The sequence below is a fragment of the Hipposideros armiger genome, unplaced genomic scaffold (genome assembly GCF_001890085.2).
Source record: "Hipposideros armiger isolate ML-2016 unplaced genomic scaffold, ASM189008v1 scaffold_33, whole genome shotgun sequence".
Classification (NCBI taxonomy): domain Eukaryota; kingdom Metazoa; phylum Chordata; class Mammalia; order Chiroptera; family Hipposideridae; genus Hipposideros; species Hipposideros armiger.
In genome coordinates, this window is record NW_017731383.1 from 609,156 (window position 1) to 623,099 (window position 13,944).

At 48.8% G+C, this 13,944-nt stretch overlaps 1 protein-coding gene across 7 annotated transcripts in view; it reads right to left on the reverse strand.

Annotated features, from left to right (window-relative positions):
• The window catches only part of CHLSN (cholesin), a 99,441-nt gene extending 91,221 nt beyond the window's left edge, over positions 1–8,220 (reverse strand). Inside the window, exons 1-2 of one of the 7 annotated variants that reach the window (XM_019637517.1) lie at positions 8,166–8,220; positions 539–668 (exon numbers count right to left, since the gene is read on the reverse strand). In XM_019637517.1, the coding sequence (XP_019493062.1) occupies positions 539–667 (129 nt within the window). In that variant the 5' untranslated portion in view covers position 668; positions 8,166–8,220. The other 6 variants (XM_019637519.1, XM_019637515.1, XM_019637516.1 and 3 more) reach the window with 6 other exon arrangements.
• Positions 8,221–13,944: the final 5,724 nt, after the last annotated feature.

Consider the following 13,944-nt stretch of genomic DNA (forward strand, 5'->3'; position numbering starts at 1 on the left):
AAAAAAAAAAAAAAAAGACAGCCCAATAGAGAGAAAAATTTTAACACTCAGAAGTCAGTGGTTACATAAAACAAAGTTAAATGTGTATACATATTTTTGTGGCGGATTTACGTCACGCTAGATATGACCATTTTTAGGTGAGGATTCTTAAATGCAGATTCCAGGCCACGCTCATGTGTCCCTGTGTGAAGGCCCCTCTCCCTGGGCACGCTAGGCCACCCGCGCTCAGAGCACAGCTCAAGGCCCAGCTCCAGCCCTCGCCCTCCTGGGCCTCAACCAAGCCATCCAAACCTCCTTTAAATCACAGTAGGCACCCAAAACAGCAGCCTGGAGATTTCGTGGCTGAAGACAGTCATAGAGTTCCAACCTAAAATTTCCTGCAATTCCTGCTGGCCCTAGAATTCCTTTTAGAAGGCACTGAGCATATGCACATGTAACTTGTTCCACCTTTGCGTCACCCAGGCCGACGCCAGCAATACGACCACCTGACCACCTAAGTCTCCCTCCAGGTGAGGCCAACACGAGCGCACACACCTACCTCGGGACGCGCTTCCTTGGTGCCCTGTGTGGCATCAGGTGCCAGTAGTATCTCTTCTGCTGACGCCTTCTTCAATTTTTTATTCTTTTTCCCTGTCACTTCGGTAACTTTTCTCTTCTGTTTTGCCATCCTGCAACAGAGAAAGGAAATTGCTAAATACACAGTAAGTTAAAAGTCTTACTTAGGCCATATAATATTTTTACACTCTCCCAGTATGAAAGAAATACAAAATATTTCAGAAAATATGGACAATATATAAAAGTTAAAAGAAAGTCAAATTCCCTAGTTTCATCACCTACAGATAACCAATCTAATATTTTGGTAAATTTCTTATTTCTAAGTGTTTTCACATATATATATTCTGTACTTCTAACTACACATGAACACAAAGCTTTTTAAGATTAAGAGAAATATCATTTTTAATGACAGTATCAAAATTTTCCAAAAGTCAAAATCGGTCTATTCCCTAATTATCAAACATTTGGGTTATTTTTATTTTCCACTATTGTGGACTAACTCACATTTCCCCATCAACTAGGGAGGCTGCAAGTGACCGTCATGTGCCATGTCACTAGGGCATTTAGTTGGCCATGGGTGGAGGGGCCCATGAGGGGTCTGCGATGGCCTCCTTGACTGTGGAAGCAGCAGACTGGGTTGACACGCCATCCCAGAAGCTAGACATGAACTGGTTAGCTCTACTTTCTCAAGCACAGTAGAATCTAGAACTCCACGTACAAGAACAGAAAAAGCCCGTGAATTCTAATACCAATTTCCTTCATGTGACTATGTGATGGTGGGACCGAGACAAATGGTTGAGGTCCAGAACCTGAGAGCATGTCGGACGGGTCGGGGTGGAGAGCCCTCTTCCTCTGAGGGGACACTGGCTGCTGCTGGGATCTCTGAGTGGTGACCTCTGAGGGAGGACGTCTGAGAGGGGACATTGGCGGAGGGATTTCTGAGGGGGAACTGAGTGGGGGCCTGAGGGAGGGTGTCTGAGGGGACCAGGCTGATTCCTGGAGGGAGCGGCAGGAACTGCACCAACTCCAGCTGCTGCAGTGAGGGTTACTGAAGAAGCACCACCCACTCCCACCCCCCTGCTCCCAGTCCCTCTGGGCTGAACCTATAAAGGCACTGAAAACAGAAAGCATTCTGCGCAGGCCCAGAAGCTGCCATGGGAGCATCACGATGCCGAGTGTAAAAGGGGCTTTTGGAGCTGAGACAGTTTAACAACCAGCACATGCAAACGGACATATGTACTGCTTTTCATGACAATGTGTTTAGTAGAAACAACCCAATCAGACGCATATATCAATAAAGGATTAAATAAATCAGGATAAACCAATAAAATGGAATCCCATTCAAGAATGAGATCATGTTAGAGATATATGATGAAAAACATAGAATACTATGGATACTGTTTTCCACTTTGTTTTTTAAGAAAGTAATACTGAAAATAAGAATAGAAAAAGCTATATATGTATATATATTCACATGTGTATGAAAATGTCTGAAGGATACAAAGAGAACCTTTACCTAGGAGGTGGGATTGCAAGACACTGTTTTTTACAGCTCAGTTTTAATTTGCTTTCAAGGTTTTATACTTGAAATAAAAAAGGTTATTTTTTAATACCAGTCCTTGTAAACTCTGTTTACAAGCCTACTAATACCAGCTTTTATTCTAACAAATTACAAATATGTATTTCCTTTCATATACCCTAAACTCACTCCAGTGGCTTCACCCTCCACATCCCAGATTCTATATATACACACACATACACATAAACTCGTAATATTCGTGCCTGTATGTGTGAATGAATGAATCACAGGAACTTACAGCTATACAACATGTGCATATATTGATTCAACTTCAGACATGCTGTTCAAGGCTGGATGCGTAGGAATGTGGACACAAACCCAGTGCCCTCTTCCCTTGACACCAGAGCTCATTTTGGACTCTCCTAACAGACGCTCAGAGATACAAGTCGTTCAAGTCATCAAATGCTGACTGAGAGCCAGCCCTGCGCCAGCCCCACGGGGGTGCTGCACACAGGGCGAACCGGTCTCGTGGGGCGCCCCTTCTGGAGGGAAAGACAGACCTATTTATGTAAGTAAATGAGTAAATGCTTTTACACAGAGATACATGCTACTAAGAAAATAAAACAGGATAAAGAGAGCAGGGTGGCTGCAGAAGCCGGGGACACGTGGACAGTGCCAGGAGGCCTCCGCGAGGGCCAGCGAAGCACAGAGGAAGCAGCCATTGAAGAGCTAGGGGAAGTGTTGCGGCGCAGAAGGGACAGCAGGTGCAAAGACCCTGGGCCACGGGGTGTCCTGAGGGGTCGGGGGGCCGGTGCAGGAGGAAGGCCCAACGAAGATGCGCGAAAGCTGGGGTGTCCTGAGTGTGTCCTCTCACCCAGGCACCCCTCCCACTGTGAACAGGCTCCCGAGACATAAACTCCCCCCAACCCACAGGAACAAAGGGGAAAATTACATCGAGATATCACTGGTGGAATTAAGTGTGCATACACCTGTCACCCGGCAGTCCCACGCCACAGACACTTCCGTGGATGTTGTCACTTGTTGGTCCCTCTGGCACCACCTGCAGAGTGCTGACCACATGCCAGGAATGGCTCTAAACTGAACCGGGCAGTCCAGAATACCTCACATTCTTAGGACGGAGTATATACTGAGTGAGGAGATGATAATCGCTATGCCAAAAAGGAAAGCATTACGGAAAATGGCGACTTTAAAAAGGATGGTCACAGTGAAAAGGGCCGAGAAGCCCTAACACCTAGAGCCCAGGGTTCTAAATACCATTCTCTATTTAAAAAAAAAAAAAAAAAAAGAGCCAAAGCTCCTTAAGATTCCTGGTCTGGAGCCAGGGAAGCGAAAGGCGAACCTGGCATATGAAGCTGTGCCAACAACCAAGGAAGCGGTCAATCACAGGGCCACCTCCAAAAGCACACAGAGCCAGGACGCAGGGCTCCTCTGTCCCACTTGCGGATTCTAGCACATTGAAAGAACATCAGTATGTGGAGTCAGAAAATTCCCAGCTCCACACCCTTTAATTAAGCCTTATCTAAAAAAGCACCCAAAGCCAGAGGCTACAAATTTCAATTAGCAGCTTAATAAGAAATCTTGAAAGGATGAGAGACTGTTGATACAGGGGCTTTGAGAAGACAAAGGACTCTGCCAGCCAATTACCTTGTTGGAGAAATAAGAAAAGTTTAGCAAATATTTACATACCAGTTACCACAAAAGTTAAATTTATATTCATTCTGCAAGTGATTATTAAAAAGTTTAATCACTAAGTCTATTTGCTAAAAAGCGGGGGAGACTTTTCCACATTACAAAAAGGCTTCTTTTAATAGTACCAAGGGATGGTGACTCATCACTCGGAGACAATGCTTGTATAAAGAATGACGTGTCCTTACACGTGTGGTCAATTGATTATTGACAAGGGAGCCAAGACCATTCGATGGGAAAGAAGTCTTTTCAATAAATGGTGCCGGGATACCTGGGCATCCACATGCAAAAGAAGTTAAGTTGGAGCCCGCCTCACATCATATACAAAAAATTAACTCAAAAGGATAGAAAACCTAAGTTTAATAGAGCTAAACTATAAAAGTCTTGGGCCAGCCGAGTGGTGCGTTGGTTAGGAGTTGGCTTGGGACGCCAGCTCTGAGCAGCAAGGCCCCGGTTCAGATCCCTCATTAGAGCCAGTGACACTGCGCCCTCTACAGCTAAAGTGGTGAACAACGGCTCGACCTGGAGCTGGGCTGCCATGAGCCGGAGCGGCCGTCCAATGGCCAGCAACCAATCTGCCTCACCCGTGGAAGAGCGCAATGATAATACCAACATGGGCCAGTGAAGCGACGTCCTCCACAACTAGACTGAAGAACAAAAGGACAACAACTTGTCTGTTCCCCTTCCCCAACTCCCCAATGCTGTCTCCCTTTCCCAATTCCCCAATTAAAAAAAAAATTTAAAAATGTTTGTGCTGCAAACGATGTCAGCAAGAAAGTAAAAACACAACCTACGGAGCTGAAGGAAATATCTGCGAGTCTCATAGCTGACAAGAGACTTGTATCCAGAATGTATGAAGAACACTTGCAATTCAACAAAAGACCAACAACCCCATTTAAATGTGGACAATGGGATTTGAGCAGACATCTCTTCAAAGAAGATACACAAATGGCCAATAAGCACAGGAAAGGGTGCTCACCATCACTGATCACTAGGGAAATGCAAGTCAAACGACACCACTTCACACTCACTAGAACGGCCAGACTCAGAGACATCCGGATAATAATAATAACCACTGGTGATGAGGTGGAGGGACCGGAGCTCTCCTTCACTGTTGGTGGGAATAAAACGGGGCAGTCGCTGTGGAAAACAGCCTAGCAGGTCCTCAAAAGGTGACGCATGCAGGCACTACGTGACCCAGCGATTCCACTCCCAGGTATACACTCAAGAAAATGAACACATTCACATAAAAATGTGGACACTAATGTTCATAGCAGTAGTCATAATATACAAAAGGTAGGAACATGGAAACAACCTAAATGTCCATCAACTGATGCTGCATAAGCCAAATGTGATCCATCCAATGAAATACTATTCAGCCATATGGGTAAGTACTCATAATACAACAGAAAGTGAAAAGATGACCCTCATTTTGTAGGAGTTCTATACACATATGCACAAGGGAAAAACCTAGAAGGAAATACATTATAATATTAACATTTTAGGAGGTAGAATTATAAGAAAGTTTATTTTTGCCCTTATACTTTCCTGTAATTACAATACAATAAAAGAAAAAAAATTATTTTAAGATATGAGCTCAAACAAAAGTGTTCAATAAAGTGGGCCGGCCGAGTGGCGCGATGGTTAAGAACTCGCTTGGGATGCCAGAGGGCCCCGGTTCGGATCCCACATATGAGGGCCAGTGACACTGCCCTCTACAGCTAAGATGCTGAACAACAGCTCAAACTGGAGCTGGGCTGCCGTGAGTCGCTGGCGATGGCGTAGGCTGCAGTCCCTGTGGCAGTGGATTGCCATGGGCTACCGTGTGTGGCCAGCAGCCAGCGTGAGCGGCCAGCAGCCGCAGTGAGCGGCCGTCCAGAAGCCGGCGACTGATCTGCCTCGCCCGGGAAGAGCGCAATGACGGTGCCAACTTGGGCCAGTGAAGCAACGTTCCTCCACAACTAGACTGAAGAACAAAAAAGACAGCAACTTGTCTGTTCCCCTTTCCCCAATTCCCCAGCACTGTTCCCATCCCCCCAATTCCCCAATAAAAATCTTAAAAAAAAAAAAAGTGTTCAATAAAGCAAACAAAGAATTCCATCAACAGGAAGCTGATGGATGACCCAGGTCAGACAGACATAAGAAGACCGCCAACATGGCTGGGCTGCAGTCACTGATTAGGACAAGTCAGCGCCATCAGGCTGAGGCTGCCAGGGATCCAGGTTGGAAAGTAACTCCACAGGACCTTAAAAAAATAAATCAGCCTATAGGAAAAAAATATTTTTCCTAAATCTGAAAAAAACCACCCATGGTCCCAGATGTCCCCTCTCACCCAGCTCATGTAAGTCACTGCTGATGTCTTGGCAGGTTATAGGGAAGGATCCCACCCATCCCACTGGGCAAGGCCCCCCTGGAGGGGGGTCGGATACTCACAACCCACAACCCCCTAGGAAGTCAGTCCGAGGAGGCCAGGAGTGGAACGCCAGTGCATGGGCCCAGGGCTGCGGCTTTGCTCCTGTCCATTTTGGTCCAGGACTATTCTGAGTTCTGACTTGCCCACTGAGACCGATGCCTCCAGAAACTCTTCTGCTCGCTGACCTTAACCTCTCCCTCCCGCTCACGGCCAAACTCTAATCCCTGCAACTATAGTAACTCCAAGCCTCCCACCCACCGAGCCCACTTCCCATCTTTCCAGCTCTTTCCAGCTCACCACCTCTTGGCACCGTGGAGCCCAATAGTCCTTCAACCTCACCGAGACCTGCCATCTGCCGATGCTACACGTTTCAGTGTCCCTCGCCCGTCCTGAGTTCCACTTCTACAACTTAATGTCCAGGGTCCATTGTTATCATCTCGCCCTCACATACATTCTCCGCTCCCTTCATGGTACCTGCCTGGCAAAACCCCCACTCTAGTAACCCCCAGGACCAGGCTGATGGGTCTCACTGGCTTCAAGGGGATCACTAGTGCTCCCACTAATTCCACCTCTTTTCCCAGCGCCAGCCACGCCCAGGCAGCCAGTCTGCTCTGTCACCTCTCCTAAGCTCTCAACTCCAACCTCGCCTCCCCTTCTCCATGCTCAGCAGCGGACCAGACTCCTGACACTGGCCTTCCACAAGCTCCCACACCGACCCGTCTGCCCTTCTGTCCCATCACAATGGAAACTGCCCAGGCTCCTCCGCCCAGGGCCAAGCCCTGTCCTGGAGTGCTGGGTCTCGTTCCTCATCTACTCAAGGACAGTGCTCTGAGCAGTGCCCCCTCCTGCATCACTTTCTTCCCTTCTACTGAACCAACCACAAGTTCCCGTATCTTAAAAACTCTGTTGATTCCATACGCTCTGCTCGGCGTTTCTGCCACTTTCTGCGGCAAAACGCTCAAAGGCTGTCCCCTTGTGCTCAAACTCCTCTGCCACCACTCTCCCTTGTCCCCAGCCACTCTACCAAAAGCGTTCTTATCACGATCACCAGTGACTCCAGGTGCTAACAAAGATGTTCTCCTGCCCAGAGTCCAGCCAGGCTGCGCAGCCCGCTCTCCGCTAGGCCTCAGCCCTGGCCTGTGAAGACTTGAACGAAACACCAACATACTTTCTAACAGCTCGAGGCCGCATCCTTCTGATGACCCTAATCCCCCCAAAAAGCGCCTGGCTGAGAAAACTCAAGGCTGCCGAAAAATCCAGCCAGCACCTAAAGACAGGGCCCCTGTCGCCCAGCATTATTCGGTGGCCCCCCACCCCGCGTGGCCCTGCGCCTCCAGTCCATTCACACACAACGCGGCGTCCTGAATGACTTTTGAAACACCGAGTCAGCTCAGGTCCCACCTCTGCTGAAAACCTCCCCAAGGTCCCCATCTCACTTGGAGAAAGTCGCCGTCCTTACCAAGGCCTGCCCACCCCCATCGCTCTTCCCGCCCCTCCCCGCCCCTCTCCCCTGAGCTCACTTCGCTCCAGCCACACGCGCTCCTGGCTGGTTCCCCCGCACCGCGCTTCCTCCACCCCGGAGCTCTGCTGGCGACCGACGCGGCTCGCTCAGCAAGCCGTTCCGCGTGGTTTTCTCCTCAGCGCTCACCCCATCTCTCGGATTCATTCAATCCCTCCCCTCGGAATGCAAGTTCACCCGTGGCCTGGGCGTGCGGACGCGCAGGGGGAGCCCCCTGGACGCTGTTGCTGGAAGAGCGATGGGAATCACGCGAAGCGCCGTGACAGAAAGCCCGAGGCGGCCGGCAGCTCAGTCCTGGCGACCCGCAGGGCCACCCCGGGGGAAGGACGCCGAGGCCCTCCGCGTGTATCTCCCGCCACTCCCGCAGGGCCGCCCGCCCGGGGCCACCCGCCAGGCCCGCGCCCCTACACGGGGACCACGCCGCGACACCGAGACTCCGCGCCCTCGCCTACCTGCGCGTGGCCACCGACGCCGGCTTCCGGCAGGCGCCCCGCCCAGGTAACAAGACCCCGCCCTCCGGAGAGGCACTGCCCACCGCCCGAGGCCCGCCTCCGTCTCCCCGCCGCCCAATGGCAAGCGGCGGCCGCGGGGGGGTGTGGCCAGACTCGGGCGCGAGCCGGCGGCGTCATCTCTAGGCGCCGCTGGGCGCTGAGGGCTGCCGGTTGCCAGGCAACCGCACCCCTGTGCGGCAGGTCAGGTTCCGGAACCCCACCCCAGTTTCAACTGTCTGGGTCTGGGAAACCCCGAGTGCGGGATCCCTTGGACTTAAGCGAGTGGACAACGCCTGTCGGTGTCCCCGGGGGTTCGTCCCAAACATAGTAAATGTACGTATATGAATTATAAACGCTGTAATTTAAACTGTCTACAATGCTTAAATGTCACCAACATTACACGTGTGCGAAGGTTTTCAAGGGCAGTAGAACCGTATCTACAAGAAAGTTGCAAATTCAGATTCGTGGTCACCTGCGGTTGGAGGTGAAGGGTGGCGGTGGGCTTAGCTCTACCCTGTGTGTCTGAAGCAAAACCGGTAAAATTAACCATCTGGGTGGTAGATACATGAGTTATGTCCTCGTTCGGTTCTTAGAAATATTTAATAGTCTAGATAGACACTTTGAGAAGGCGAATGGGAGGAAGGGAGGATAGCTGTGTGACTAACTTCTAAGGTGGGAGCAGTGAAGTGGGGTGGCAGCTGGCCGGGAACGTGCACCCCAGGGGAGGTCCGCAGGCGGGAGATAGTACAGCAAGCCAGTATTTTCTAGTTCCACCCTTTCTGGATAACTAACTTTTCCTAACTGTGGGCAGTTACAGACAATTTACAATAAGCGTCCTGCCTGTGTCTGTGCATGTATATGAGTATCTGTAAGGCACACACTCAGAATTTCTGGGCCACGGGTATAAGAAGCATGTCCATCTTTAGTTAACTACAGAAAAAACTATTCAAACTGCTCCTCTGGCTTCATGACTCCACGGGGAAAAAAGTTTTCATCCACACATAAGCTTAAATAATATATAAAATAAAAACATATAAATATAGTTATAATATATTGTTTACCTTTGCTTTCATTTTTAGCTCTGGTAATGTAGGGATAAGTGATTCAGATCAGCCTCCCATGTAGAACAGTAAAAAAAGCTGCTCAAAATATAGTCACTTAAACTTGGTTTATGACATCAGAGTACTAATTTGACAGTGAAATATTACCAGACTGATAAACAGGAAAAAAAAAAAAAAAGGCGGGGAACACCCAGAGAAGTAAGCCTTACATTTAGGGCCATTTTTCACTTAGGGGGTCAGTGGATTCTAGAGGAAGCAGCTGCAAGGCTGAGAACCTGCAGAGATTGTGACAGCTTTGTGGGTGAGGGCCTCTAAAGCTGAGCGTTCTTGGAAATGTCCCATTTGGAGTGGAAGCCCTGCAAGGCTATGCTGCAGGAATAAATATGTCTCTTGGTTGTCACTCTGGCCTTGCTGCCTGTTGTGGTCTTCTCACTTACTGTGCTTCTGACAGTAAGGTCACCAGCCAGCTTCTGCTATTCCAAAATCGAACATCCCCACTTGACACTGGGGAGCTCACTCCTACGGCAGTGCCTCCTGCTGTTCCATGCCTACAGAGGACAGCCACCACTGAGCTTCTCAACAATGCTGAGATCCCCTCGCCAGTACGTGATAAGGTATCACTTTAGTGACAGGCAGGTCCTTTGGGCCCTCCCAGCAAGCACAGTCATGGTGTGTCCTCTGGTCTCATAATAAATGTGTTCCAACATGCCCGCCTCCCCAAGCCCCCTGGCCCTTCCTGTTTACCCTATCAAGGCAGTCCTGGCATCTCCACTTATTTTCTGAAGGTCACCATCATGTCCAAGCCCCCAAAACTCATCTCAAGGCATAGAGAGAGGATATAGAAAAGTAAAATAGCTCTGAGTGCTGAAATGGCCAAGAAGCAAGGGCCTTCAGTAGTACTGAGCACTCCTAGCACTCAGCCATCCCCACGAAAATAAACCAGGCTCCTCGGTATTCTTTACCAGGATGGAGTTTATACTTTTAGAAGCAAAGGCATATTGAAGTAAGCTGTACTACTTTTTGGACAACCATAAAAATCCAATCTGTGGGATGTTGACAGTGGGGGATGGTGTGCATGTGTGGGGATGGGTATATGGGATGTCCTTTCTGCTCAGTTTTGCTGTGAACCTAAAACTGCTCCAAACAATAAAGTTTATCAATTAAAAAATCAAATCACAAATGATCCTACTCATAGTTGAAATAAGTAAACATCAGGAAACGTGTTAATTCTGCCACGTTACTGCTTTAACAAGAATTTGAACGACTGTGGTTGGAGCCCAGCTTCTGCACAACACCCCTAAACATCTCTCTAGGGTGTGATCTCCAATTGAATAAAGCTGCTTTTCTCATTTAAAGCAACAATTAAAGTGATACCATTTTCTCCTCTTGTTTTCCTGCAAACTTCATCTTAGCCTCTGATGCTTTTGTTTCGTTCTGCTGAACTCCAGTATATGATTCTGTATCTGATTTTGTCAGAATGCCAGGCTGTCACAGCATTCAGCTCGGTACCTCACAGAACACCAAGACCGGTGGGGTTCCTGACACCCGAACAAGTGTGAGAACCGCTGCTTCAGACAAAACCTGCGCAGCTCAATGACCGGGCGTGGAAGAGGGGGAGGTGGGCGTGGCTTCACAGAAGACTTGACTGGCCACCAGGATCGACGCTAGGCACCTGGAGGCGGGGCAGCGCAGGAGGAGGACCCCGGGTGGGAGGGAGAGGAAGCAACTCTCAGCCTAAGGACAGCCAATAGACGCCTTGTAAATGATTTCACCGCTCTGCACTATGGATGCTAACGCCAGGTCGCCTAATGGAAAGAGCCTGACCTTTTGCCAAGGAGCCCTGAGCGTCCTACCTGGTTGCTATGGAAACAGACACCTTTCCAATTGCCGTTTCTTCAGGGAATGTTTCTGTAAAACCAGAAAAGAGAACCACTGGCACACTGATACCCTTCTAACTGCACTTTCCCCCCCTTAAGATTGAGCCAAAGCAAAACTAGAATAAAGAACTCTCCAGAGCGTAAAATTAAGCAGCTGCTCTGCCTATTGGCATGGTTTTTTAAAACACCGTTCTAAAAGGTAATTTTTGTAGCATTTATTGCAAGAAAATCTTAGCTTTTAATGCATTCTGAGACGATCTCATTGCGTAGATCAGGAGTGTGTGTAAATTCTACAAATGTGGGTTTTAGCAGAGCCCCTCCCCCCCAGACGTCCTAACGCAGGATGGAGACGTCAAAGGGTGATGTACTCAAACAAAAGAAATTAAAACAACTCTTCACGCAGCAGGTAACTAACATCGCAGCCGAAACCTCTCCCCTTTGCTCTTTCTATGAGGCCTGCAAACCAATTATATGTTGTTCCATATCCTTCCAGCAAAACACAGCAAAGCAAAGCAGACCAAAGGGAAAAGTCAGGCAGTTTCCCCACACACACCACCCTGCACACGTGTGCAATACTGAACGAGGGTCACAGATCCTGATCCTCAAGCTTAAAACTTGGAAAACAGAGTATGTCAGCCGCTGTACTATTTCAGGGACTCACTTCAGAGCCTGTCTTTCAAGTTTGGTCTTAGGCTTATTGCAAAGAATGAATTTGGAAGGTTAATTAGAAAAACGTTTTTTAAAAAATCCCCAGTCCCCTCAGGACTGACGACGGGCTGGCTGCATCTGTCCTGCACCCGGTTCTCCCCAGGAATGAGCCTTCTAGCACCTTCCTATTCACAGGAAGGCCTTCTGGGGACATCTTGTGAACGCATCTGATACTGCAGGCTGAATACCAGACACTGGACACCGGGAACGACACCCAAGCCCAGCTCAGGAAAAGCAGACAAGCAGCCTCTGCAGGGAGACGCGCTGCTTCACGGGGCGCTTGTCACCTGCTGGCTGTGGGTCGGGGGTAAGACTGAGGACTTCAGGCTCCCGATGCCGAGTCTTCCCAGCCAGTGAGGGAATACGTTCAGCTCACACATGGGCTCTCACTCCACCCCCCCACCCCCATTTCCCATCAACCACGGAGCCAGAATTTCCTCCCAACAGACAAGGGGCACCGTTAGGGGCCTACTCCACACTCGCTCATCCCCGGGAGAGGTGCTTCCCGGGCTGGGCAGTGACCCTGAGTGCACACCGAGTGCCCGTTCCCTCAGTGACGCTCGGGGGTTCAGTCCAAGACTTTCACCCTCTGTTTCCTGGAGATGCCTAACAGCCAGGGGACACAGCAAACGACAGCGTCCCTCCTCTGGCATCTGTCAAGCACAGTCCCATTCACACCCAGCCATTCCCATGGCTGCTACTTGTACAGAAAGAAACCACAGCCAACAGGTCACACCATCTGCCCAAGTTCACTTGTCAAATGGCCGAGACATGACTCACTCCCAAATTTTGCAGCTCCAAAGCTCCTATGCCACTTAGTGCTTCTTGAACATCCCACCGAAGCACCCCAACAGCTAAGCAAAATGAGCCCTTTCCTATCCCGGACACACGAAGACAGCACAAGGCTTAACTGCTAAGTCTTCCCTCAAAACTGCATGTAACCTTTTGATACTAGAAAGAGTTCTCCAAACTTCCTACTAATATTAATATTGGCACTTTCTCTGTAAATGTGCAGTGCACTCGTGGCTTCCCCATCCGTTAGCACATGCCACATACAAACTCACACCCCTGGTGAGCCCTCAGCGGCACCTACGCCAGCTGGCTCCCTTAGCTGAAATTCTTCAAATGGGCAATTCTCAGGAAAAGATGGTCGGTCAGCTTCCTTTACTAAAGATGCCCCAATTCAAAGTAAGGTGCCATCATGTTTTCACCAGGTTAGGAAAATAATTAAACCAGTGAAACGCAATTGAGGGTGTGGGGAAACAGAGGAAGGTGGTATGACTTTTTGGACAGCAACTTGGCACCTTCTATCTGAATTTAAAACACATATCCCCTTCAGCACAGCAATCCTAATAGTGGGAAAACACTCTCTAAGGATATCCCAGCAGATGGCAAGGAAACGGCGACATGTAGTACCCCGAAGCAGCTCACTGTTTAAGGCGAGGGCTGCGTATGCTGGGCTGGGAGGAAGGCGGGCCTGGGCCTTGATATTCCTAAGTGACAGAAGCTTCTGGATGCAATCTACACAAAGCAGCAGCGACTTGGTTCTGTGCAGAGTGACAAGGAGCAAGGGGACTCGTGCATCCCTAACTTTTTGAGCTATTTGGACACCTTGGAGCACAGCACATGGAGAAGCACTCAGAGCCTCCCAGAAAGCTCTCAGCATGACACTTCACCTCCCAGTCCCACCGAAGACAGGGCTCGGGCTGTCAGTGCTCCCTGAGGAAATGTGGGTGTTTTCTGTCCTTTACTTTTGCTGATCAAGAACAGCGCTATCTAATAATATAATGCAGTCACCTACCTGTTTTTAAAATTTCTAGTGGCCGGTTAAAAACAAAATGAAAACAGGTAAAATTAATGTTTTATTTAATTGATTATATCCAAAATATTATCAACATGTAAATGATATATATAGATATATAGATATAGATATAGATATATATGTGTGTGTGTGTGTATATATATATATTTTTTTTTTATTTTTTTTTAAGATTTTTATTGGGGGAATTGGGGGGATGGGAACAGTGCTGGGGAATTGGGGGAAGGGGAACAGACAAGTTGCTGTCCTTTTGTTCTTCAGTCTAGTTGTGGAGG